Here is a 27,595-nt window from a genome sequence, read left to right as displayed (position 1 = left end):
AAAGCCATCAAAGGCTTGAAATGTGGAAAGGCAGCAGGAGTAGATGATATTCGACCAGAAATGCTGATGAAATAAGAGTCTTACAGTGGATGCACTGCATAGTTCAGAAAGTCTGGACAGAGGGACAAATTCCCGATGATTGGAGTAGAGCTCTCATAGTACCCATATGTAAAAAGGGAAATAAAACTGCATGTGAGAATTACAGAGGTATTTCCCTACTGAGTGTTCCTGGCAAGATCTATGCAAGTATACTTGAGAAATGGTTGAGAAGAATTGTGGAAGAAAAGCTTGGTGAAGAACAAGCTGGTTACAGGCCAAATAGAGGCTGTCAGGATCAGATCTTCACTTTACGACAAATAGTCGAGAAAGCATGGGAATATAACAGAGATCTGTATTTAAGTTTTGTCGATTTGGAAAAGGCATATGACAAGGTGCCAAGAGAGAGAAGCTATTCAATACGCTACAGTTATATGGTGTGAATGGGGCATTATATCAAGCAATACTTAATCTTTATTTGAGTTGTAAGTGATCAGTTAGAATTCATGGACATACAGGAAGATGGTTTAATGTTAAATCTGGTGTGAGACAAGGATGTACATTATCCCCTCTGTTATTCATTATCTATATGTATCACATTATGAAGGAAAGTGGTATTAAAAATGATATCAAAATTGGAGATGTTAATGTCAGCTCTTTGCCTTATGTGGATGATGTTATAACTCTAAATAAATCCGCTACAAGTCTGCAAGATTCTCTGACTAAATTGAATAGCTGTTGTAATAGATATGGTATGAAGGTCAGCAATAAAAAGACAAAGACAATGAAAATAGGCAGAATCATTGAAAATGTCAACTGTGTTGTGAATGGAGAACCTGTGGAACAAGTAAAACATTTCAGTTACTTAGGCACGATTTTTACTGAAGATGGTAAATTAAATATAGAAATAGACAACAGAATCAGCAAAGCTGGTATGGTAGGAAGTCAATTGAATAAATTCATATGGAATAAGAGAGAAATTAGTAGGAACACTAAATTAGCTGTATACAAGACAGTGTTCAAACCAGTTTTAACTTATGGATCTGAGAACTGGGTCAGAAGTAAAACACTTGACCAAAGACTAGAGACCGCAGATATGAGAGTCCTGAGAAAGATTATAGGCGTGAACAGATGGCATCAATGGCAATATCATATTAAAAATGAGGATACTGGGAAAGAACTTGACATTGTCAGCATCCAGGAATGCATTAGCAGAGCTAATCTCAGGTGGTATTGGTCACTTGAATAGAATGGGCGAGGAAAGATTTAGCAAAACAAGTGTTCTCTGCAAGGTTGGCAGGAAAACGTCCCAGAGGAAGACCAAGATATAGGCGGATTGATACGGTACAGTGTATCTTAGACCAGCGCTTCGCTTCCCAAACTGTGGGCAGCGGCCCCCTTGGGAGTCGTAGGTTTTGTTGAGGGGGGCCGTGAAATAATGAAAACAAATTTAAAATGTTTTAAGACTAAGTAGATTTTTTTTATTTTAAAAGAAACATATTTAACTTTTATTATTTGTTATTTCTTTTTTGTTATTTTTTATATTTTAATGGAAAAATTCACACATTGGTGTTGGTTCACAAATTTGGCTTCCTGTGCATTTCGGCGCTTAATGAATATTAGTAAATATTGCTTATTCATATGTTTCATTTCAAAGCAGTGGTTAATTGTATTTACTTCGAATGCTCTCCAGGGAAGCTCCAAATCTTCCTGTCCCTTTCATTATGCGTTCGTATTCAGGGACTGTTGATATTGACTTTATAAACATATCAAAACTCGTTTTATATTATCACTGTCATCTGAGCTAGTTTTCTGTTACCAATAAAAGTTTCTCATATACTTCACACATGAAAAAAAGCTTAAACAAGTTCATGTGGGGAGATAGTAACTTGCTTGCAGTGGTAAACAACACCCTCCTTAACAGCCACTATACTGCAGAGGCAATAAAAACAAGTACTTTTATTATGCCAGTGAATAAGGTATGAGGAGTCTGTGTAATATATTTCTCAAGAAATAGTGCAATTAGAGACAACTGGGATAAAAACACACTAATTAATGAATCACATGTCTCCTCATACAGAAACTATGCTGTATAGACTGAAATAAAACCATATGTTGCATGGGCAAACACAGTATCTAACTAAAAACTATTGTTATTAATTAGATGTGTGTGAGTTCGATTTCCCAAGGCAGCAATAAAATTCAACCAAACGTGTTAAAATTCGTAAAAGTGTTAAAACTAAGTAATATATATATATATATAATGAATGTTAAGGCAGTTTCACATATGGAATTCGGTTGAAGAGAGTTAGCATTTCAACTCAATTGTCAGCTATGCTTTTATCTTTCGGTTGCGCGATCTTTTGTTAATACCGCACCAATCATATGCAGTTTTAATAACCTGCCTTTGCTGTCTGTTTCGCGTTAGGCTTAATTACCGTAAAGGGAGAAAAGTCACTAAAGAGAAAAATGTTCCTGGTCCGGGGATCCCTTATTCAGGTAATATTCACTAATTTCATGTTATCAGTCTATGGTGTGCCAGTATCGGTAAGTGGTGATATTATTTGATTTATTCTACGTTAAAAATTTTAATCCTGAGATGGATAAGTGGCTGATAAAAAATAAAAAAAAATCCCCACAAACAATCAGAAGAAGCAGAAACAGACTCAAAAAAAAGGACAGTATTTCATATTTTACCAGAATAGCCAGCATCGTCTTCAGAACCAAACGGTAAGAAGCAAAAAATGTAATATATACATTTGATTTTTGCAATATTCACTGTGTATGTTTTGTATTGAATATAAATACAATAAATATTATAATAAGATATCTCTCTATTATGATTTTTTTTTCGAGGGGGGCCGTGAAATATTTTAATTTTTGCAAAGGGGGCCCTGACATCCAGAAGTTTGGGAAGCACTGCCTTAGACGATAGAAATATAAGATCTGATAATGTTGGAGTCTTGACAAGTAACAGACTGATTTGGAGGAAAATTGTAGATAGGAAGTTAGTAATGATGCACTTTTTTTCATGTAGTACTATCATATCCTGTACACCCCTTGAGGGTACATGGCAGGAATTTGATGATGATGATAATGATGAACATCTACCAATTTCAAATCCTCCTCCAAAATGTAATCCTTAAAAACTGAATTATCGTAATAAATATATTTTATAAGGCCTTGATATGACCACATCTGGATTATCGTGTTCAGGTCTGGTCACCTGGGTTTCTTGGGGATGAGGAAGTGGTGGAGAGGATCCAGAGGCAAATGACCAAATAGTGAGTGGTACATGGAATGCTCCCTATGATTAGGGTTTGAGGATTGCAAAAGTTGGTTGATAGGTGAAAAGGAAGGGAGGGAAGGATAATATGATTTTAAGTTAGTTAAAGGATTTTATAGGATTAATCCAAAGGAAATATTTCAACACTTTGACTACAGGGGGCAGAACAAGAGATCATCCCTTGAAGTTGGGTAAGAATGTGATTAGCAAGGGTGTGGGGACTACATTTTTTGCTTGGACAGCTGCAAATGAAAGGAATGGGATGCCTGAGTCAGTTGTGAGCGCTTTTTCTGGTAATGGTTTCAAGGAGTGGTATGATAGATATTAGGTTGATGGTTTGGATCTCCCACGACGAGTATTAAGACTCTATGGAGGTGCCCATACATCACTTCCCTCTTCACAAATATCTCTTTTCATAACTTAACAGAAATAAGTCATGTCCTCCCTCCAACGTTACTGATTTTCGTGATATGGCTTTCTGTGCTTGTTACTTCAGTAACAAGTACAAAAAACCAAACCATAAAGATCGACCTTTCAACTATGATACAACTTTTAAACTGAAGTTGAAAAGATAAAATGCACATGTGAACAGAAACTATTGTTATGGACTCTCCCCCAAACACACAACACACACACCTAATTTCCACATGGAACATTTTCATAAAAAATACTAAAAATACAAAGCATACATTTAGTGTCTAACACACTAAAACCACTAATGAAATATTTCTTATATCAATGTTGCCCTTTTTCATTTAGCTATAATATGTAAAACTGTGAACATTACATTCATTTGCTTAAATCTGCATAGCTACAAAAATCTACAGTAAACATTATTCACATAATGTGAATAATAGTTACTGTGGACTTCCCACAATACATCTTAGTTTAAGAAAAAGTATGATAGATATTAAATATCATATCTTTTCTTAAACTCTAACTCAAGACACCTCTAGTAGCTATTCTAGTCTTCACATCTTTTCAGTCACCAGCTGGCTGAACTTTCAGATGAAAAGCTTGTTGTCTCTTGTCCTATTATGTATTAAAAAAGAGCTGCTGCATTCATTCAGTAAAACCGTTTTCAATAAATTATATTTCTACCATATTATATCAAATATAGCATATTTGATAGAGAAATATATTATATTTCGCTATCAAATAAACTTTGCTATCTACATATCCCAATAAGGAGTATTCTACAGAAGATCATATATCATCACTTTTCTCTGTATCCTATCTTCAGTAACATTTTCTTCTCTCATGAAATCCAGAAATGCAAACAACTATTTGCATTCATTCCTGGATTTCTTGGGAGAAGAAAATATAGCAAAAAACACCATTCTCACTAATATTCAGAATGGTATATTTTGCACTCCTACATTCTTTTAAACCTGTTTAGAACAAATGATAGATGAAAAAAAATTTTCGATGGAAGTACAGCATGAGATGCATGCAAGAGATCAGAAGTCAGAAGTAAGAGATGAAGTGAAAAATCAGGAGAGTGGTACTGAAGAGACAGAAGTGCTTGGCAGTGGAAACAGTAGTAGAGTGAGAGATGAAGAGAGAGAGAATGCAAGAGGAACAGGGAAATGGGGAGAGGGAACTGGGTGGACAGGGAGACATGGCATAGGGAAAGTTGATGCTGAAAGTGGCAGTGAATGCATGTATAAAGATGGAGTATGTTGCAATGTGGGTAGAGATGTTGAGACTGAATGGATATATGTGTTAGGTGGTGATAAAGATGATTAGGCAAGGGCAGATGTGGTGGGGAAATCACAACCAACAAGTGGCTTGGATAGGACTGGCTATAGACCTAAAAACGAATCAAGTTGTTTGTTTACAAATGCCAGAATTATCACAAATAAGGGAGATGAAATGGTTTTACTGATTGAGTTTATTCATCCCAAATTCATTGGAATAAGTGAAACATGGTTGAATGGAGATGATATTCTAACAAGAATAGAAATGGAAGGCTACAGTATTTTTCATGAGGATGGAAAGGAAAAGAAGGGAGAGGGAGTACTGCTGATGATAGCAGGGGAATTGTGTCCACATAAGGTAGAATGAAAGAGAGAAATAGTGGCAATGGTTATGAGACAGTGTAGTGTAATGTGGAGGTTGACAGGAAGGCATATTTAGTTGGATGTTGCTATAGGCCAGGTAATGTGAAGGGTGGTGATGAAGAAATGTATAAACAACTTGGATTAGTGAAAAAAAAAATAAAGGAAGGGTAATTATTATGACTGATTTTAATTATGGTGGTATAGATTGGAATGAAGAGATAGCATCTGGGAATAAGTAAAATGAATTTCTCAAGTTCTTGAGAGATAACTATCTCAGGCAGCATGCAAGGATTGAAAGTTCTTGATCTGATAATCCCGGGGCAGAGCTGACTACTACCGGGTGCGTCCCCAGGTGGCGGATCGGGGAACAGCCTTCAGATATGGAGGTTAGCTGCGATATAAGCAGAGCAATCTGGCGAATAAGCAGCCGTGGACCAACAGCGACTGAGCTATCAGGGCATGGGGGAGCAGAAGTGGCAACTCTGTCTCACTTAAAACCTCACAAAGCCCAATGATAACTCGGTGACATGGTGAGTAGTGCCGCCATTAAATAAGTACCTGCTGGGGTCACCGCCCCTGACATTGGGAAGCAGCACTGTCAGTACTGACACAAGGTTGAAGCCAAATGAATGATGACAGAAAAGCTTGTGATCAGAGATTTGCAGATGGCAATATGATTATATTGTGTACGTCTGTAATACTGCGGAGCAGAAAGCAAACGGAGAAACTACTGCTCTACCTTATCTCCAGAACAACCACCATGGCGAGCAAACCCTTGCAATTGGCCCCAAGTTCCCGGCGTCCCTTAAATGGGACAGGGGTGCGAAGAATCTCCAGGCTCAAAATGGTGTCCACTTTTAAAATTGCAACTTGGAATGTCAGAACTCTGTATGAAGCTGGCAAATTAAGAAATGCCACAAGAGAAATGAAGAGGCTGGGCATCCGGATTTTGGGAATTTGCGAGACAAGGTGGCCAGGATCTGGAAAGTGTCAACAAGATAATATGACAATGTATTACTCTGGGAATGATGAGAACAAACATCGACATGGTGTAGCTGTAATAGTAGATGAAGAAATCAATAAATCAGTAATAAATTGGATTCCATTTTCTGAAAGGATAATGCTGTTACAACTTAAGGGAAACCCCGTTAACATAAATATCATCCAAGCTTATGCACCCACAGCTGACAAAAGTGAAGAAGATGTTGAAGAGTTTTATGAACACCTAAAAGAGATTAAAAACCTAACAAAGAAACATGATATAAACATAGTGATGGGTGACTTCAATGCAAAAGTGGGAAGAGGGGGTGATGGAGAAATTGTTGGCGAACATGGCTTAGGCACCAGAAATGACAGAGGAGATCGCTTAGTCCAATTCTGTCAGGAAGAAGATCTAACAATAGCAAATACCTGGTTTAAACTTCCACCAAGAAGACTGTACACTTGGAAATCGCCTCAAGATAACCAACATAATATTGTCAGAAATCAAATTGATTATATACTGATAAATAAAAGATTCCACAGTAGTATAAAGAGTGCAAAGACTTATCCTGGAGCAGATATCTCATCAGACCACAATCCCATAGTTGCAGAAGTACGTCTTAGATTAAAATCAGCTAAAAAATCACAAAAGAAGAAAAAGAAAATTGATGTAGAAAAACTGAAAGACCCGAACATAAATAAAAGTGCCAAGACACAGCTTAACCTGCGATTACAACAGATTAACATAGAAGAAAATAAAAGTGTGGAATCTCTTTGGAATAGCTTAAAGAATGCCATCGTAACAACAAGTATTGAAAAAGTAGGTTATGTGAATAATATAAAACAACAGGAATGGATGACAGATGAGATTCTTTCTCTTATTGATACAAGAAGAATGTATAAAAACAAAGACCTAGCCAGGTATACAGAAACACATAACATCATCAAGAAAAAAATAAAAGAAGCCAAGGAAAATTGGATGAAAAATTTATGTACTGAAATTGAACTGCTTCAGAAACAACATGATAATTTCAATCTGTATAAGAAAATCAACGAAATTTCCGGAAAACTGAGGAAAAAGCAAATAGTGTCTCTAAGAGACGAAAATGGAAAAATAGTTCTAGAAGAAGAGAATAAAGCACAGATTTGGATAAAATATGTAACAGAACTTTTCAATGATACTAGACAGAAGCCTATAAATATAAAAGATAACATTCAAGGACCAGCAATCATGAAATGCGAAATAGAGAATGCTATACAAACAAGTAAAACAGGAAAAGCCAGTGGACCAGATGGTGTGCAAACAGAATTTTTAAAATTAATCGAACCAGATAACATCAAACTTCTTGAAAAACTATTTAATAAAATATATGAAAGTGATGAATTTCCATCAGATTGGCTCAAATCTACATTTATCACTATCCCAAAGAAACCCAAAGCGAATTCCTGTGGTGACTTCAGACTTATTAGTCTAATGAGCCAAACATTAAAAATATTTTTGAAAGTAATTCAGAATTGCATTTATAGAAAAAGTGAAGAAACTCTAAGTGAAACACAATTCGACTTTTGGAATTTTTTTGGTACTAGAGAGGCCCTTTTCTGTACCCAAATATTGATACAAAAATGCATAGAAAAACAGAAATCTGTCTTTATGTGTTTCATAGATTTTGAGAAAGCATTCGACAAAGTCAGACTCACCAACTTAATAGAAATCCTTCAACAAATAAGGCTAGACGAACAAGACATAAGACTAATAACAAATCTCTATTGGAATCAGTCAGCTACCGTTCAATTAGACAACATTACCACCAGTGATATTAACATCAAAAGAGGAGTGAGACAAGGATGTGTGCTCTCACCACTCCTGTTCAACATATATGCAGAGGTAATCTTTAAAAAAGCATTGGAAGAATGTCCAGAGGGAATCACAATAAATGGAAAGATTGTTAACAACCTACGATATGCAGATGACATCGTGCTAATTGCAGATAACATTATGGATCTCCAAAAACTCGTTGACAGAGTATACACAGAAAGCCAAAGAATGGGAATAAATATAAACATCAACAAGACAAAATACACGATCATCAGCAAACATCCAGCCTCATCAATGAAACTGACACTCAATGGGAAAAATATTGATCAAGTGTCAAGATATAAATATCTTGGTTGCTGGCTTAATGAACGGTGGGATCCAGAAATAGATATAAAGACAAGGATTGAAGTTGCACGGCAGTCCTTCATGAAAATGAGAACACTATTCTGCAATAAAGACCTAAACATGGAAGTCAGATGCCGAATGCTGAAATGCTACGTGTGGTCTATTCTGCTCTATGGAGTTGAAACATGGACATTGAAGGCGACAACCATCAAGAAAATCGAAGCCCTTGAGATGTGGCTATACAGAAGAATGCTAAAGATATCATGGACAGAAAAAATTACCAATGAAGACGTTTTAAAATCCATTGGCAAAGCTAAACATCTTGTACAAATAATCACGAAACGAAAAACATCATATCTTGGACACATCATGAGAAACAGCAAATACCAACTTCTACAAACTATTTTGGTAGGAAGAATTGATGGCAAAGGAACTAGAGGAAGAAAAAGAATATCATGGTTTGACAACATCAAGACGTGGACAGGAAAGAGCAGTGCACAACTGCTCAGATTAGCACAAGAGCGCAGTTTGTTCGCCAAGATGGTCGCTGACCTTCGATAGAAGATAGCACAATAAGAAGAAGAAGATCTGATAATTTTATCAAAGGATGTAATTGTGAGAAGGTTTTCACACTTTCCTCCAGTTTGTGAAAGTGATCATGAAATAATCACCTGTGTTGTGGCTAGTCACATGCAGAGTTTTGTGAGGAAAGCATATATGTGGAATTATAAGGCTGGTGATTATGACAAGCTTAGGAGACAGCTTGGAGCTATAACATGGAACAAGGAGTTGAGCAGTAAGGAAATAAATGCTGCATGGGAACTCACAAAAAATACATAACAGCATTAATGTACGAATATATCCCGAAGACCAAAAGGCTGAATAAGGTAGGTATAAAATGGATGAATATGGAGCTTAAGCATGAAATCTGGAAAAAGAAGGTATACTTGAAGGGAAGTACAAGATGAATAATAGTAATAATCAGTTACATGAAGAGTATAAAGAACACGCCAGGAGAGTGACTCAATTAGTAAGGAAAGCAAAAGTGCAGTATGAGCAGAAATTGGCAAATCACACAAAGAAAAACCCTAGAGGTAGAAGGAAGAATGATCATGGTAAGAATGATGTTAATGGTTGAAAATGGTAGAATGGTATCTGTTGAGTTGAACTTGTTGAATTATTCAATGATCAATTTATAAGGGTGTTTCAACCTGGTCAGGTCGGAATTGTGCAGAACCTAAGAGTAGAGGACATAGGAGAGGATGGCTTAATTGTGAGTGAGCAGGAGGTATTTGAGGAAATAAATAACCTTGATATCAACAAGGTGACAGGATTTGATGACATATTACCATGCGTCTTAAGGGCATGTTCCATGAAATTGGCAGTAACATTGGCATGCCTGTTTAATAAGTCTTGTAACAGCACTTATTCCAATGGAGTTGAAAGAAGACAAAATTGTTCCACTGCATAAAGGTGGTGATAAGGTCTTCTTCTTTTTCTTCTTCATTTACATATTAAGACTATGGCCTGTTACAGATGTATTAGGCCTAGTGGCCTGTTATGATTCAAAACAGGAAATCCCACGAAATAAGTCGGTCAATCCTTACTCCCAGAGTGTCCTATGTCTGTAGATGTGTGTGTTCACAAGGCCGGTTCTGAGGACAAAAAAATTGAGTTTCTGGGTGAACCCCCCCCCCACACACACACACCACCACCTCTGTATGAGACCGGCTAACTCACTTTTCGTCAAAAGAAACCAGGGTTTCTCATGTCATGGACGGGAATTGAACCCAGGTCTTTCTGACCAAAGGGCTTCGTCTATACTGACTGGGCTATGGAGGCACTGGTGAAAAGGTTGTGGCTTCAAATTATAGGCCAATCTGTATATCTGGAGTTGTGGTGAAAGTATTGGAAAATTTGGTGAGAAGGACACAGAAATGGGTTGATAACAGCAGTATTCTCTGTGGTTATCAGCATGGTTTCTTAAAGGGAGATCATATTTTACTAACTTACTTACGTACTATAACAAGGTGATAAATACCTTGGACAGGGGAGATGCATATAGAGTGGCATACTTGGATTTTGCAAAAGCTTTTGATAGACAGTCACATGACAAGCTGTTAAATAAATTGAAACAGATAGATAACAGACTTCTGAGCTGAATCAGTGACTGGCTGCCAGATAGGTATCAGAAAGTTGTATACGGGGGTGTAGTATCCGGTAACAGTAAGTCACTAGTAGTGTACCACAAGGGTCAGTTTTAGGACTATTGTTGCTCAGTTTGTATGTTAATGATATCAGGATGGATTTAACTAGTGATATGCAGCTGTTTGCAGATGATGTAAAATTGGGGAGAGCATTGCAGAGTCAAGCAGATGTTATGGCCTTACAAGAGGACTTGAATAGATTGCATGAATAGGCAGGTAAATAGAACTGTCAGTTCAATGTTGCAAAGTGTAAGGTTTTGAGATTTGGTAAGCAATGATGGGATTCAAAGTATGCACTTGGTGGGAAAACTGAGGAAGTAGAGGAGATGAGAGAGATCTGGGAGTGGTGGTGGTGGTGGACAAGGACCTGAAATTCAGAAGCCACATTGCACAAGTTGTGAAGATGTCACATCGGATAAAGGCAATGATGCAAAGGACCCTGACATAAAGAAACAGAGGTTATGATGCCATTGTATAAGGCTTTGATCAGGCCTCATATGGATTATTGAGCACAGATTTGGTCGCTGAGTTTTCATGGTGATGAGGGTATGTTGGAAAAGGTCCAGAGAATATTCACAAAGGTGGTCAGTGGTCTTCGGAATGTGGAGAACAAGGACAGATTGAGAAAATGTAAATTACAGGGCCTCATGAATAGGAGGAAGGGGGGGGGGATATAATTGAGACATATAAGCTAGTCACAGGTTGTTATCACATTGACATGGAAGAGATTGTTCATAGAATGGGGAGGTAGAACAAGAGGCCATAGCTGGAAACTGTATAAAGAGGGTGTGTGCGGAGGAGTGAGGAGAAGGTTCTTTACATGGAGAGTGGTTGGTGAGTGGAATGCATTGCCTGAGTGTGTTGTGAAACACATTGAATCACTTTAAGGCACAGTTAGATGAGCATTATGTGCAATAGTATGTACCTCCTACAATGAATCTCTGATTCCATGAAGATGAGATGTTAATAATATTCATAATGATAATAAATGAAATGATAGTTTCACATTCAACTCCAAAATGCACAGATTCAACTTTTCTTACTATTGCAAATATCTACTGATAATGTTTTATGCTTTTATATTATTCAATTTGTGTAAGTATATTTTAAAAAGCAGAAATATAAATTTTGAAATAAACTAAAATGCTCACCATAACTAGAAGTATTGCAGATGCACATGGAGCATTCATCTTCTGGATTCTCACGTTGGCAATATGGAGGACATGGAATGCATTTAGAGGGACACTCACAAACAGGGCAGCCGTTAGTGTCTGTTGTTAAACTACAGTTGTAACCTGTACATGTTGGATCAGGACATGCCACAGTGTCTGTATAACAAAAAGAAGTTAATTATATATCTTATTTTACATGCTTGAATGTGTATGCTCACAATTTTATATCTTAAAAGTATCAAAAATACATATTTTGCTTACCAACAGAAGGTGTCATGACAATTTCAAATGGTTTAAAAATATCACCAGTGATGGTTTATCAAAGTTAATAAGCTTTCATATACTAACAGAATTGCTTTTTCATGATTATTTTCTACATAAACAATGTAAACATTCAAGAAAAAAGTATCTGGTTGAATGCCCAAGAGAGAAAGAGAGAGAGAGTCTAGAACCCTTGATGTTAAATTTATATATCAAAGATATATAAATTTCTGACTCTCAAAATAGCGAACTCATAGGCACCAAAGGTGCCTATCAAAAGTATATCAATGTGAATAATTTGTTATACCAATTTTAATTATCATTGCTCACTGATGCTATAGGCACTGATGGCTGGAAAATTTTGGTAGTTTGTTACAACATGAGAATTCACTCTATCATTGTGTGCTGTAGTGAAAGCTGACTGTAGCATTCTCTGCCCATTCCAAAGAAAGGTGATAAAAGTCAACAAACTACCATTCAAATGCTCTCACTTCTATGCTCCCTAAAATTATAGAGAGGATCATCAACAACCAACTCTTGAACCACCTAGAGACCTACCAACTAACCAATAACCAGCGGTACAGATTCTGCCACTTGTGATCTACAGCTGATCTTGCTTTCACCACCCACCTCTAAACTCAAGCTATGGAAAAACTTGGAGAAACTCGCACGGTTGTCTTCAACATTTCAAAGTCATTTGATCGGGTTTGGTACAGGGACCTACTTAACAAATTGCCATCCTATGATCTGCCTTCCAGATTCTGCAACTGGAGTGCTAACTTTCTTACTTCACTGGTCATGCACTACATGTCAAGGTGGATGGTTTCCTCTCCTCAGATTTCCCCACCAATGCAAGAGTACCAGGGTTCTGTTCTTTCATCCAGTCTCTTCTTTTTATATATAAATGACCTGCTCTCACAGACTTCCAATCCTCCACATCTCTGCTGATGACAGTTCACTCCATTTCTCCTTTTCATTTGACAACCTATAGTGTTCAAGTATTAGAATCCTCAAGATCCACCACATCCAGTGGTCTGAACTCTGATCTTTTAGCTATATCCCAATGGGGAAAGGACAACTAATAGACTTCAATGCCACCAAAACTCAGTCCTATCTGATCTCTCACAAGAACAAACTCGCGTCCCCCCCCCCCTACCTTCAACGATATTCAGATATCCAAACATGATCAAATTTCTCTTCTTGGACTGACCTGCACTTCCAATCATTCCTGGCACAACCACATTTCATCTATAGCTTCTTCAGCTGCCAAAAAACTTGGTGTACATTTTTGCACAAGACACTACATTTTTACAGCTGCTAACTCAAATCTGCCCAACCATGGAATATTGCTCCCATATTTGGGATGGTGCACCAAAATCTTCACTAAGATTGCTTGATGCTATCCAGAAGAGGACAATCTGGCTAATTAATGAATCTCTCTCTCTCTCTCTCTCTCTCTCTCTCTCTCTCTCTCCTTCTCTCTCTCTCACACACACACACACACACACACTTCAATCCCTCTCTCACAGTTGTTCAGTTTCTGCCTTGTGCCTTTCCTACAGATATTTTCATGGACATGCGCTGCTGAATTCGCCACTATTATTCCTCCACTCTCCTCCAAAATCATTAGAACAAAACCACTACTAACAAGCACCCTTTTACAGTCCACCTCAAAACTCACTGAACCAAATTCACTGTCTTCTCTTTCATTCCATCTACTTCTGTTCTTTGGAATGGTCTCCCCACTCTGCCTTCCCCAAAGATTACAACCTTCAGTTGTTCAAGCAAAAATGTGAACAGATTCTTCCTTTCTTCTATTCCTCTTTGCCCACACATGGCACTAATATTCTATAGATCTTGTGGCATTTCATGTGTGGAAAAAATAAAATAAAATAAAAATACAGCAACAAACAGCTTATATGTATTTAAGTCAAAAATCAGTAAATAAAACTGAAGAATGTAGAGAAAGACAGTTTGTTGTTAAATAAAGTGTAAGGTAGGGATATGTGCTATCTACAGTATTGCTTCAAATCTATACAAACCATATTGAGTAAAGTGATATTAAACAACTTCCATAGATGCCTCTTATTCTAGTTCAAAGATGGGGAACCTTCAGGCATTTTAAGGCCATATATCACTTCACGGATTACTCACGAGGCACATAATTCATATATGATAAATTTTGTTAAAATTATAAACAGGTCATATGCATACAGTATGAATATCAATATTGCAATATTAAAATTCTATTTTTATGTCATGGTATCGTTCGGTTATAGGTCTTCATGAATCCAAACATGCTACAACTTCAACAATGCACTGTTTTGCGATTTCCACATCACTATATAACTTATGTTTTTTCTCGAGTATATATACTACTTTGCTTCAGTAATTTCATTACTTTGTCCTGTCATCATTTGAAATAATTGTTTGTTTTTTTGACGCTTCATATTTATAAATATAGATTTTCCTGGTTCTCCTTCCAATTTTGCATATTTGTGGTTCTTATGCATACCATAAGGCTGAAGAGCATTGTATCTTTTCACTATTGAAATCACAATATCACAAAGTAAACTCATCATTTTATCTTTGACTGTCAACATGTAGTACTGCAGCTCCCATTCTTCATTAAATACTCTATTCTCCAACTTAATTCTTCTTTTTTTTTTTCATATTTGGAATATCAAATAAAATTTTAAAAAATTAATAAATGTATTAAACAAAAACTCCTACTCATTTAGCTTGTTATAAAACGACAATACTACTGCAATATAGCAATACACTTGCAAAACTAAACTGTTTCTTTGAATCAAGTTGATGTTGCACCAAGTGCTCATAGTGGCCTCTAGTGACAAATTAATATAATATGATAGTATGATAACCATTAAACAATCGATAAGGATGAAATGTCGATCACAGGAAAATGGACAGATCGATAATAGCAGTTGATTTTTTAACACTGAGCTCTAAAAATAATGATTTTTTTTAAATATAATTAATTAAAATACACACTGTTTGGGAATGTATAATTTGTAAATGATGAAGATACATAATTAGCAAAATATGTGAAAAGGCTGCACTGAACATCTCAAAAGGCCACATGCAAAATTCTATTACTGTTGTAGCCTTCTTTTTCTATTCCTGTTGTTGTTTTCTTCTATTGTATAAAAAAACTCTTCCATATTAATTTGGTAAAAACTCTCCACTAACTTGTATCACCATCACTCATTCCTCTTATATCTACCAAGTTCAGCAAATATAATTCTTTAATCTATTCTCACATTCAGCATTCCAGAAACTCTGAACTCTTTCCAATATATCTTTATCCCTCTAACAAACTTAAGTGCTGGCATTATTCATAGCTTATTTTAACAGTATTACAACACCAAACAAACTAAATTATAAAAAGATGTTAATTAACTGGCTACAATTTCACTAGATTTCAAACAACATGTTGCAGTTTACCTGCAACAACGAGTAAGAGAAATGATTTAAATTGTAACAGACTAAAGATCTGAAGTATTAATGATGCATCCTGTAATGTTGTAAAAAAAAAAAAAAAAAGAGAGAATAATATTAACATTATGTGCAGTTGATCTTAGGATAAGTCTTCCAAATTTTAAAAAATTAATGCAGCCAATCTTGTTAAGGTTAGGAGAATGCTTCATAGACATTGCTGCCTTTAAAAACAATATTTCTGATTTGTAAAAGCCACTATATAGCATATTGGTTTTCTACCATGAAATCTTTTGTGAAGGGGTGTCCAAAGCATGGTGTGCCAGTCCAGACTTGGTGAGCATAAAAAATACATTTGCTATACTTATTATTATGGCAAGTCTGGACTGGCAGATCATGCTTTGGACAACCCTTCATACAGGATTAGATGGAAGAAAACAGAACAGAAGTTGTTACAGGTAGAAAGATTATTTTTAGTCACCAATAGCTATGAAGCATTCTCCTGACCTGAACAAGTATGGCTGCATTAATTTGCCAAAAATTTGGGAGACTTATCCTAAGTCTCCCAACTAAGAGTTAATCGTATTCTAAGATCAACTTCTACACAACTCTAATAATACTTCTTTTGTATAACACTACAAGATGCAACACTTGGACTTTAGATCTTTTGTCTGTTACAATTTGAACTATTTCACTTACTCGTAGTGTGTAAGGTGTTAATATGTTTGCTCTGAAGATGCTGGTTTGAAATCTAGTGAAATATAAGCCAGTTAATAATCTTTTTACAATTTAGTTTGGTGTTGTAATACTGTTAAAATAAGTTATGAATATCTTTCCTCCCTTTGAAAATAAGGCAATGATATCTGTGAGCGATCATCAGGGTGAAATTTTTTTGTATTTATGGCTGAAGTAATTACAGCTATAAGGCCAGTATATCATTAATTGCTTGTATCCTTCCTTTGAGATCAGTTTGTCTGTTTTGCAGGATAAGCACCCAAGTTTCTGAAGGGATAAAATCCTGCCCCCTCCATATTGAGATTGCTAATTCACCTTCAGTTAAAAAAAACCTGTTATGAAGGTTCTTTGAATCTTAAATAAGATTTAAGCCCAATTCTTTCCAACCAAATGCAAACAGTAATCAATATGTTCTACTCAAGATCTTATACAGCAAAATCATAACCTTTTTACTTCTATATATTAATGTCCTTCTCAGCATTGCTGTAATTGATTGTGACCAATTCTAGCAACATGGACACTACATTTCAGATCTATGTATCCCCCCACCCTCCAGAACCCCTCTCTCCTCCACCTTCTTCAATGAGATTTCCACCCAGGTGCATTCATGATATCCCATCCTTGTCTTCCAAATTTCAAACCTTCACTTTATACTGCATTTTATCACCCCACTCATTTGTCCACACAGAGAGCATATCCAATGCCAGCATTCACAATATCTGCTCACTCAAAGTTCTCCCCAATATTGTGTCATCTACAAAATTGCATATTCCTTTTGAAACCCTCTCCTAATATCTTTATTATATTGGTTCAAATACTCACAGATCACAATAACTATTATGGCTTGCCTCAAACACATTCAGCAGTGGAGCACTTAATTCCACACTCTGGTAATGCATTCCACTCATTCACCATCCATCAAGCAAAAAAAAAAAATATCTCTTTTTGACTACCATGACCTTGGTACAATTTCAAGGGATAGCCTCTTGTTCTTACATCAACTATTATCCTATAAAATAATTCCTCTGTATCACCCCCTCCTCCTATCTACCAAGCCCTGAAGACCACATTCCTTCAATCTGTTCTTATGCTCAATATTCCAGAGACGTGAGACAGTCTTAATTATTCACTTCTGCACTCTCTCGCTCTCCAATGTTTCCTTATCACCATTATAATCAGGTGACCAGATCTGAGCACAGAAATCCAAATGGTCTTAATTAGCATCTTATAGAGCAGAAGCATCACCTCCTTATCCATACATGTCAGCATCCTTTGCATTATGGCAGCAGTTTTTCGGGTAATCCTTACAACTTGCATTATATGTTCCCTGAACTTCGGTTTACTATCCACTAAGATCCCCAGACCCCTTTCCTCCTCCACTATCCCAAAATCAAATGTGTAAACCTCATTCCATCTTCTCTGGCCAAAGTGCATAACTTTACACTTAGCCCAAAGCACTAACCTATTTAAATCCTCTTGCAACAGCAATACATCAGAACTTCCTGACAGTACCCTTCCTAATTTAGCATCATTAGCAAATAATTGAATATCTCTTTTCAGAATGTGAACTGATATATAAGTTAAACAACAGTGGTCCCAGAACAGAATCCTGTAGCACCCTACTCATCACCTTCTTTCAGGAAACTGCACCTTCATACACAACTCACTGACTGTTATTAGTTAACCAGCCTTGTGATCAAGCTACCAAATGACAATCCATCCCTGTCCTGTTCAATATCAACAGCAGTTTATCATGCAGTACTCAATCAAATGCTTTAGCAAAATCCAGATAAATTACTATAAGCACCTCTCCCATCATTCTGTCTACTCAATATGTCACAAAAAGTACACTGGCTAAGCAAATACTGATCTTCATCTTCAAACAAATTTTTTATATGATGTTGGCATTCGTTATCAGTGTGAGACACTAAATGCAAACACAATCACTGCAATGTACCAAAGAGATAGTGCCCCAGGCCCAGTGGGAACTACAGCTTTAGGGGTAATTCTATGCTAAATTTAAATAAATTTAAGTTTATGGTTTACAATCTGATATGGTTTACATATCAGATTAATGAAGTGTAGCTGGAAATTCACAGGCATACAGACTTTACAGATTTGATTAATACACTATAGGATATTAATTTTCTATCAAGCAGCATTATTTGACCATAACAGGCAACTGAGTCTAACTTAGAGACCATCTTTAGTGTAACTGACAATTCAAACAGCAGAAGAACAACAATGGATTTCAAGCAAGACACAAGCCAACTTCAAGATTAAGTGAAATGAAATGAGAGGAAAGATTATTATTATTATTAACATTTGACCTCCATGTAGTCAGAGACTCATCGTGAGAGGTACTCACTATTGCATACAATGCTCATCCATCTGCATCTTAAACTGATTCAACGTGTCCACATCCACAACACACTCAGGCAATGCATTCCACTCACCAACCATCCTCCATGCAAAGAACCTGCTTCTCACTCCTTTGCTCACACCCTCCTTATGCAGTTTCCAGCAATGGAATCTTGTTCTACTCCCAATTCTATGAAAAATCTCTTCCATGTCTACCTAATAACAACCCCTGACCAGCTTATATGTCTCAATCATATCCCCCCCCCCTCTTTCTCCTATTCACGAGGCTCTGCAACTTACATTCTCTCAATCTGTCCTCGTACTCCACATTCCAAAGACCACTGACTACCTTTGTGAATCTTCTCTGTACCCTTTCCAACTTATCCTCGTCACCATGAAACCCCAGCGACCAAATCTGTGCACAATAATCCATATGAGGCCTGATCAAGGCCTTATACAATGGAATCATAAACTCTCTATTTCTGCATGTCGGGGTTCCCACATCATTGCCATGTGATGTCTTCACAACTTGTGCAATGTGGCCCCTGAATTTCAGGTCCTTGTTCACTATCACTCCTAGATCTCTCATCTCCTCTACTTCTGTTAAAGTTTCCCCACCAAGTGTATAATTTGCATCCCATTGTTGCTTACCAAATCTCAAAACCTTACACTTTGCAACACTGAACTGATAGTTCCACTTAACTGCCCATTCATGCAATCTATTCAAGTCCTCTTGTAAGGAATTAACATCAGCCTGACTGCACATTGCTCTCCCCAGATTTGCATCATCTGCAAACAGCTGGATATCACTAGTTAAACCCAACCCAATATCATTAACATATAAATTGAACAACAATGATCCAAAAACTAACCCCTGCAGCACACCACTAGTGACCTTTCGTTTTCAAGATACTGCACCCCCATGTACAACTTTCATATACAACAAATCCATGCTGATAACCACAGAGAATACTGCTGTTATCAACCCATTTCTGTTTACTACTTCTCACCAATCTCTCCAGGACCTTCACCACAACTCCAGATATACAAACCAGTCTATAATTTGAAGCTACAGCCTTATCACCACCTTTATGCAGTGGAACAATTTTACCCTCCTTCCACTCCCTTGGAACCTGTGCTGTTGCAAAACTCTTGTTAAGCTGGCATGCCAATGCTACTGCTAGTTCCCTGAAACATTCTCTTAAGATGTGTGGTGATATGTCATCAAATTCCTATCGCCTTATTAACATCAAGGTTATTTATTTCCTCAAATACCTCCTGCTCACTCACAATTAAGCCATCCTCTCCTATGTCCTCTACACTAAGTTCCTCATGATTCCACACTGATCACGATGAAACACTCTTATAAATTGTTCATCCCTTAACTTCATCTTTCCATGATCGTTCTTCCTTCTACTTGCCACATATGTAAAAAACTCTCTAGGGTTTTCTTAGCCTGATTTGTCAATTTCTGCTCATACTCTACTTTTGTTTTCCTTACTAACTGAGTCACTCTCCTGGCTTGTTCTTTATATTCTTCATGTGACTGATTACCATTATTCATCTTGTACTTTCTCCAAAAGTACTTTCTTTTTTTAGATTTCATGCTTAAGCTCCATACTCATCAATTTTACACCTACCTTATTCAGCCTTTTCACCTTTGGGATACATTCATACATTGATGCTGTTATGTCTCATCATCATATTTCATGGATTCAAAGATTCATCTCCTAGATGAGTCTTTGACTCCATGGGATCTTGGGTAAATAATAATAATAATGTATTACTTTGTAAGTTCCCATACAGCATTTATTTCCTTACCGCTCAACCTCCTTGTTCCATGTTATAGTTCGAAGTTTTCTCCTAAGCTTGTCATAATCGCCAGCCTTATAATTCTACATGTATCCTTTCCTCACAAAAGTCTGTATATGACAAGCCACAACACAGGAGATTACTTCATAATCACTTTCACCAACTGGAGGAAAATGTGAAACCCCACTAACAATTACATCCTCTGATGAAATGATGAGATCTAGAACTCTTGATCCTTGAGTGCCTTTCTTTACGTGCTGCCTGAGATAGTTATCTCTCAAGAACTCGGGAAATTCATTTTCCTTATTCCCAAATGCTATCTCTTCATTCCAATCTATACCACAATAATTAAAATCACCCATAATAATTACCCTTCCTTTGTTCACTAATTCAAGTTATTTATACATTTCTTCATCACCACCTTCCACATTCCCAGGCCTATAGCAACATCCAACTAAATATGTCTTCCTCTCAACCTCCACGTTACACTGCCTCATAACTATTGCCACTATTTTCCCCTTTCATATCTACCTTATGTGGACTTAATTCCCATGCTATCATCAGCAGCACTCCCCCCCCCCCCTTCCTGTCCTTTCTATCCTCACGAAAATACTGTACCTTCTGTTTCTATTCTGGTTATGATATCATCTTCATTCAACCATGTTTCACTTATTCTAATGATTTGGGAGTGAATCACTGAAACCATTTCATCCCCTTTATTTCTGATACTTCTAGCATTTGTATACAAACACAACAGTTCATTTTTAGGTCTATAGCCAGTCCTGTCCAAGCCATATGTTGGTTGTGATTTCCCTACTACACCTGCCAAATCACCTTTATCATTACTTACCACATATACCTGCTCAGTCTCCACTTCTCCGCCCACAATGCAATATACTCCATCTTCATACACGCATTCACTGCCACTTTCAACATCCACTCTCTCTCTCTATGCCCTGTCTGCCTGTCCGCCCGAGCTCCCCTCCCCCGTTTCCCTGTTCCTTTTGTATTCCCGTTCTCTCTTCCTCTCTCAGACTACTACTGTTTCCACTGCCAAGCACTTCTGTCTCTTCAGTACCACTCGCCCGATTTTTCAATTCATCTCTTCCTTCTGATCTCTGGCATGCATCACACATTATATTTTCATCCAGCAACAGTTTCTCCAGCACACTCACTCCAAAGCCATTTAAATGCAACCCATCACGCCAGTATAATTTCATTCTTCCCTCAAACACATGCCATACATCCACAAACTCCACTCCCTTCTCCTCACACAGCTCCACCAACATACCATTCATGATTATGGCTCTCCGTCGCAACTCATCATCATACCTGGGTAACACACTTACAACCTTTCCTACTACACTGTTATCATTCACTCTTCACAATAGTCTCCTGATATTCATCCTCACATCCTTCTTATGTCCAGTTAGATCATTCTTCCTTGTCCTTGATTCCCTGATTTAAGATCTTTTTTGGAAGAAGGAAGCAGAGCTATGTTTTGGTAGTATTAACCACCCAAACAGCCATGAAATACTCATATATCAATTAATTTATGCTCGGTATCCATGTTATTTCAATGGAATCCAAATGTTATTTTAATTTCAATGGACATTTCTTATCTAACCAAAAGGCACTCAATTTCAATCCTACTGATGTGTGTTTGTGAATGGCTTTAGCAAGTAGAGGAGTTTCACAACTCAGTGTGGGATTGCTATTCTCCTTACTGAATGCTTGAAAAAGTTTCATGCTTGGCTAAGAGTGAGTTCCTAAGTTATTTAACACTTAGCACATGTGTGTTACTAAATCATACAACAGATTTACAACAACCTTTTGTGAGTGAGATTAAAACAAAGGCCTCAATGTATGTACAAGGGTGTGCTGAAAAGTTGTGATAATCACCATGAAGGAATTGAGGTAGAACCATGTAACTTACACATTATTCTACATATTCCCCACAAAGTGTTATATGCTTGTTACAATGCTACTGCATCATTTGCAATCCTCTGAGAAAAAAAGTCTTTCCCTTGTTGCACAAACCAAGTTCATGCCATTTTTTCTGTAGGCAGAGGCCTAAAGTGCTGCTCTGCTGCCCTATTGCCATTCTTTTTTGCATACTCAATCACACTACGCTTAAATGCAATTATATTGCTATGTCTATTCTTCATAGAATCCATGGGTTAAAAAAAAATTTAAATATAATAATGTATTGATTACTAATTTAAACACATGACAATTAATGACTGTGCAACTATTCAAACTGATCACTTATTATTGACAAGCATGACGCACCATAACTGCACATACATAAAAAACACATCGGTGTATTTTTTATGCATCAGCTCATAGGACACATCCTAATTTTCAGATAAATTTTAGGTACAACAAAGCACATTTTATATTATTATTATTATTCAGGCCTCCATGGAGTCAAAAGACTCATTGTGGGAGATCCTTCCTAAGAACATAAAGTCTGTCAAGATTCATCGAGGGGAGGTCCACCTTAAGAAACACAAAGTCTATCATACCACTCCTTAAACTCATTGACCATTCTCGCTCTCACCACTCCATCAGGCAATGCAATCCACGGTTCAACCACCCTCCACACAAAAAACCATTCCTCACCCTCTTTCTCACAGTTTCCTTTCGTAACTTCCAGGGATGGCCTCTTGTCATCACTCCTTCCCGCTGTTCAACCAAGCGAAAGAACTCCCCAGTGTCAACCCTGTAACCACCTCTTAACAGTTTAAAAGTCTCAATCATATCACCTCTCCTAACCACCAAACTCTGCAGTCCATATTCCCTCAGCCGATCCTCATAACTATCCTTGTACAGTCCTGAAACCATCTTTGTCATCCGTCTTTGTATCCTTTCCACGGTTAATTTATCCCCTTCAAATCCTGGGGACCAAATCTGAGAACAATAGTCTAAGTGTGGTCTGATCAGAGACTTATACAACAGAATGATAACCCTTTTATCTCTGCAGGTCAGTGTCCTTCTCATAATTGCAGCAATCCTCTGTGTTACCTTCACCACCTTTGCAATATATCCCCTAAATTTCAGGTTTCTATCAATTATAAAGCAAAAAATATGGTAACTATAATATGATACAGCTCAAAATTAAATTTTGTATTAAAGATTGAACTGAGTAGAATTTTTATATAAGATGAAGCAAGGCCAACTGAGGGGGGGGGGGGGTTAAAGGTTTTACTAATTGTTTGACTAATTTAAAGTGGGAGGAATATCAGTAGCATCTATTATAGGTTGGTGAGGGTTATTGGTTTATGCATTTTGGATAATCTGTACTCTGGAGGGGACCAAAAATGTTTGACTTTACTTAGTTTGCAAGAAACAGAAATTTTTAGACCTCCTGCCTAACAGCTAAGGCTGCCTACAACCACTGAGGGCACCCACTCTAAGGACTTTAGGCTTTCTTTTACTCCAGCTTTTTCTACTTATTATTTATATATATTATCACAATTCTTACTCTATCCTAAGTGAAGTGTCTGTGGCAGACAAAATATAAGAACTATTAAATCTGTGTTTAATTCATTCTTTGCGCTATTTTCATTCCATTAAACAATAATATGAGCTTCCACTGGAATATACAAATATACTTTGCCTAAATATATAAATGGAAGAATACCAGCTGCCTCATTCAGCTGGAAGATTACCAGCTGAATGAGGCAATATATTAGCATTCAGATTCATACTGATATTAGCATCTAGATTTATATAAATATTAGTATCCTATAATTTCAACTTATGAAAATTTTCAACATATGAAAATTGTTATTCACAAATGTGATCTACTCTATTTATGTATAACTGAAATGAAGCAATATATAAAAATAAATAATTTTCTTAAATACAAAAAAAGTACATTACAGCTTTGTTGTGCACAAGTATATTCAGCACAACAGGACCCTCGCTTATATTCTACTTTGCAATTTGTATATGTACTGATATCAGGAAGACGTGGACAAGAACGATGAATGCATGTGAAATCAGGGGGGACACTACAGGTACATGTTACGCAGTTTGTTGGATGTTTAATATCAAGAAATTCTCCAATGGCATAGTAGCTTCCTTCAAAATAGCACATATGACCTATAAATAGAAGACATTTTAAACAATATTTAGTTCGAAGCTAACTTAATATCACATAATACTTAACAGTAACTTTAAGGAAAAGTTGAAAAAACAAGTTATTCCTCTTCTTTTAAAAAAAAAAATTTTTTTTCCCCTTACCAGAAACATTAAGATTTAGTAAGTCAGTATTAATCAGCATTTGACATATCTTTACCACTCATATACCAATTTCAAAGGCAGTTTTTTAGTATCAGATAAATAATTAATTTTGATTGCTTTTTAATTGAATTAATAAATTAAAACTGACAATTCTTTAAATTCAAAATAATTTATCATCAACATCGTCATCAAATTCCTGCCATGTACCCTCAAGGGGTGTACAGGATATGATAGTACTGCATGAAAAATTTACATCATTACTAACTTCCTATCTACAATTTTCCTCCAAATCAGTCGGTTACTTGTCAAGAACTCCAGTATTATCAGATCTTATATTTCTATTGTCTAAGACACTTTGTACTGTATCAATCCACCTATATCTTGGTCTTCCTCTGGGTCATTTTCCTGCCAACCTAGCAGAGAACACTTGTTTTGCTAATCTTTCCTCGCCCATTCTGTTCAGGTGACTATACCACCTGAGATTAGCTCCGCTAACGCATTCCTGGATGTTGACAATATCAAGTTCTTTCCTAATATCCTCGTTTTTAATATGATATAGCCATTGATGCTATCTGTTCACGCCTCTAATCTTTCTCAGGACTCTCATATCTGTGGTCTCTAGTCTTTGGTCAAGTGTTTTACTTCTGAAGTTAAAACTTTACTCAGAGTTAAAACTGGTTTGAACACTGTCTTGTATACAGCTAATTTAGTGTTCCGACTACTTTCTCTCTTATTCCATATGAATTTATTCAATTGACTTCTTACCATACCAACTTTGCTGATTCTGTTGTCTATTTCCATATTTAATTTACCATCTTCACTAAAAATCGTGCGTAAGTAGCTGAAACTTGTTCCATAGGTTCTCAATTCACAACGCAGTTGACATTTTCAACAATTCTACCTATTTTCATTGTCTTTGTCTTTTTTTTGCTGACCTTCATACCATATCTATTACAACAGTTGTTCAATTTAGTCAGGGAATCTTGCAGACTTGTAGCGGATTTATTTAGAAGTATAACATCATCCACATAAAGCAAAGAGCTGACATTAACATCTCCAATTCTGATATCATTAATACCACTTTTCTTCATAATGTGATCCATATAGATAATGAATAACAGAGGGGATAATGCACATCGTTGTCTGACACCAGATTTAACATTAAACCATCTTCCTGTACTTCCTTCAATTCTAACCGCTTACTTACAACTCAAATAAAGACTAAGTATTGTTAATGTCAATGGAGCATTAACACCATATAACTGTAACGTATTGAATAGCTTCTCCCTTGGCATCTTGTCATATGCCTTTTCTAGATCGACAAAACTTAAATACAAATCTTTGTTATATTCCCATGATTTTTCAACTATTTGTCGTAAAGTGAAGATCTGATCGTGACAGCCTCTATTTGGCCTGAATCCAGCTTGTTCTTCACCAAGAGCTTTTCTTCCACAATTCTTCTCAACGATTTCTCAAGTATACTTGCATAAATCTTACCAGACACACTCAGTAGGGAAATACCTCTGTAATTCTCACATTCAGTTTTATTTCCCTTTTTATAAATGGGTACTATGAGAGCTCTACTCCAATCATCGGGAATTCGTCCCTCTGTCCAGTAGTTCTGAGCTATGCAGTGCAGCCACTGTACCACTATACTTCAGCATTTCTGATTGAATATCATCTACTCCTGCTGCCTTTCCACATTTCAAGCCTTGGATAGCTTTTTCTACTTCAGGTATGGATATGTATTCCTGACCATGTGCCTGTTGAGTGTTTTTTACCACTGTGCTATCACTGCTTGTTTCATTTAGCAATTTTTCGAAGTAATTACTCCATACTTCAAGGATATCTCCAGTTTTCATGTCACCTTTATCATCTCTAATTCCTTTTGCAGCACTCTTTCCTCCGTTTCTAAGTTTCTTCAACAACCTCCAGAATATTTTGCCACCTTTTTGATATTTATTTTCTATGTTCTTGCTAAAGTCCTCCCATGACTTTTGTTTAGCCAGTTTTACACAGTGTTTAGCTTTCTTACATTTGTCTCTGTATTCTCTAAGAGCACAAGGGAATTATTTGCCAGGAACTTTTGATATGCTTTCCTCTTTTCCTTCACTGCCTCTTTAACTTCCTGTGTCCACCATGGAGTTCTGATTTTTCTATCCTTGCAGAAACCTCACCACATGCCTCTCTGGCTGAATCAATCAGTGTTTTCTTCAAGGCTTGCCACTGACTCTCCAAGGTTTGGTTCCTGTTCTCAAACTCTTCCATTTTTTCTTCAATAATCTTTGTGTATTTTAGTCTACAGTTCACATTTGAGAGCTGCTCAACTTTTATTCACTTTAAAACTTTCTTATACATTATTCTTTTCAATATGAAATTTAATTTTATCCTGCTCAAGACTAAATAGTGATCACTTCAAATTTCAAATCCTCTGCACACTCTGGTGTCCTGCACAAGGGAGAAAACATCACTATAGTATGCTCACCATTTGTAGGTCTCTCCTTGGCATTTTTCCAAGAATAGTCAATTCATGCTGAAGGGGAGAAAGAAATGAAGGATGTATGAATTGGTCGCCAACATGCGAAATCACGTGCTTTCTTGTCTGTCATTGTACTAGTAATAGCTTGATTTTTGTTGTCGCTTTTTTGCATTATTTTTTTATTATTAATTTGTATGATGGATCCAGTACCGTCCACAAGTTCTGTTGTAGTAGTTCAGTAGCTCTTGCAAAAGAATATTGAATAATGTGTTGACATTCTGCGAAAAAGAATCGTCAGAAGGCCATCTTCTTGTTCCCCTTTCTCAAGTCATAA

The 27,595-nt window shown here is 36.7% G+C and overlaps 1 protein-coding gene across 6 annotated transcripts in view; it reads right to left on the bottom strand.

Annotated features, from left to right (window-relative positions):
* Window positions 1–27,595, bottom strand: part of LOC150096090 (kielin/chordin-like protein) — a 649,251-nt gene that overhangs the window by 330,111 nt on the left and 291,545 nt on the right. For all 6 annotated transcript variants that reach the window (XM_090408779.1, XM_090408780.1, XM_090408782.1 and 3 more), the window contains 2 exons: window positions 24,420–24,641; window positions 11,886–12,062 (listed from right to left, as the gene is read on the bottom strand). In XM_090408779.1, the coding sequence (XP_090264905.1) occupies window positions 11,886–12,062; window positions 24,420–24,641 (399 nt within the window). The remainder of the gene's footprint in view (window positions 1–11,885; window positions 12,063–24,419; window positions 24,642–27,595) is intronic.

Source organism: Typopeltis vanoorti, chromosome 19, assembly GCF_054136105.1.
Source record: "Typopeltis vanoorti isolate ZY-2024b chromosome 19, IOZ_Tvanoo_1.0, whole genome shotgun sequence".
NCBI lineage: Eukaryota > Metazoa > Arthropoda > Arachnida > Uropygi > Thelyphonidae > Typopeltis > Typopeltis vanoorti.
Note: the sequence above shows the minus strand (reverse complement) of the source record. Positions and strands in the feature narration are given on the sequence as shown.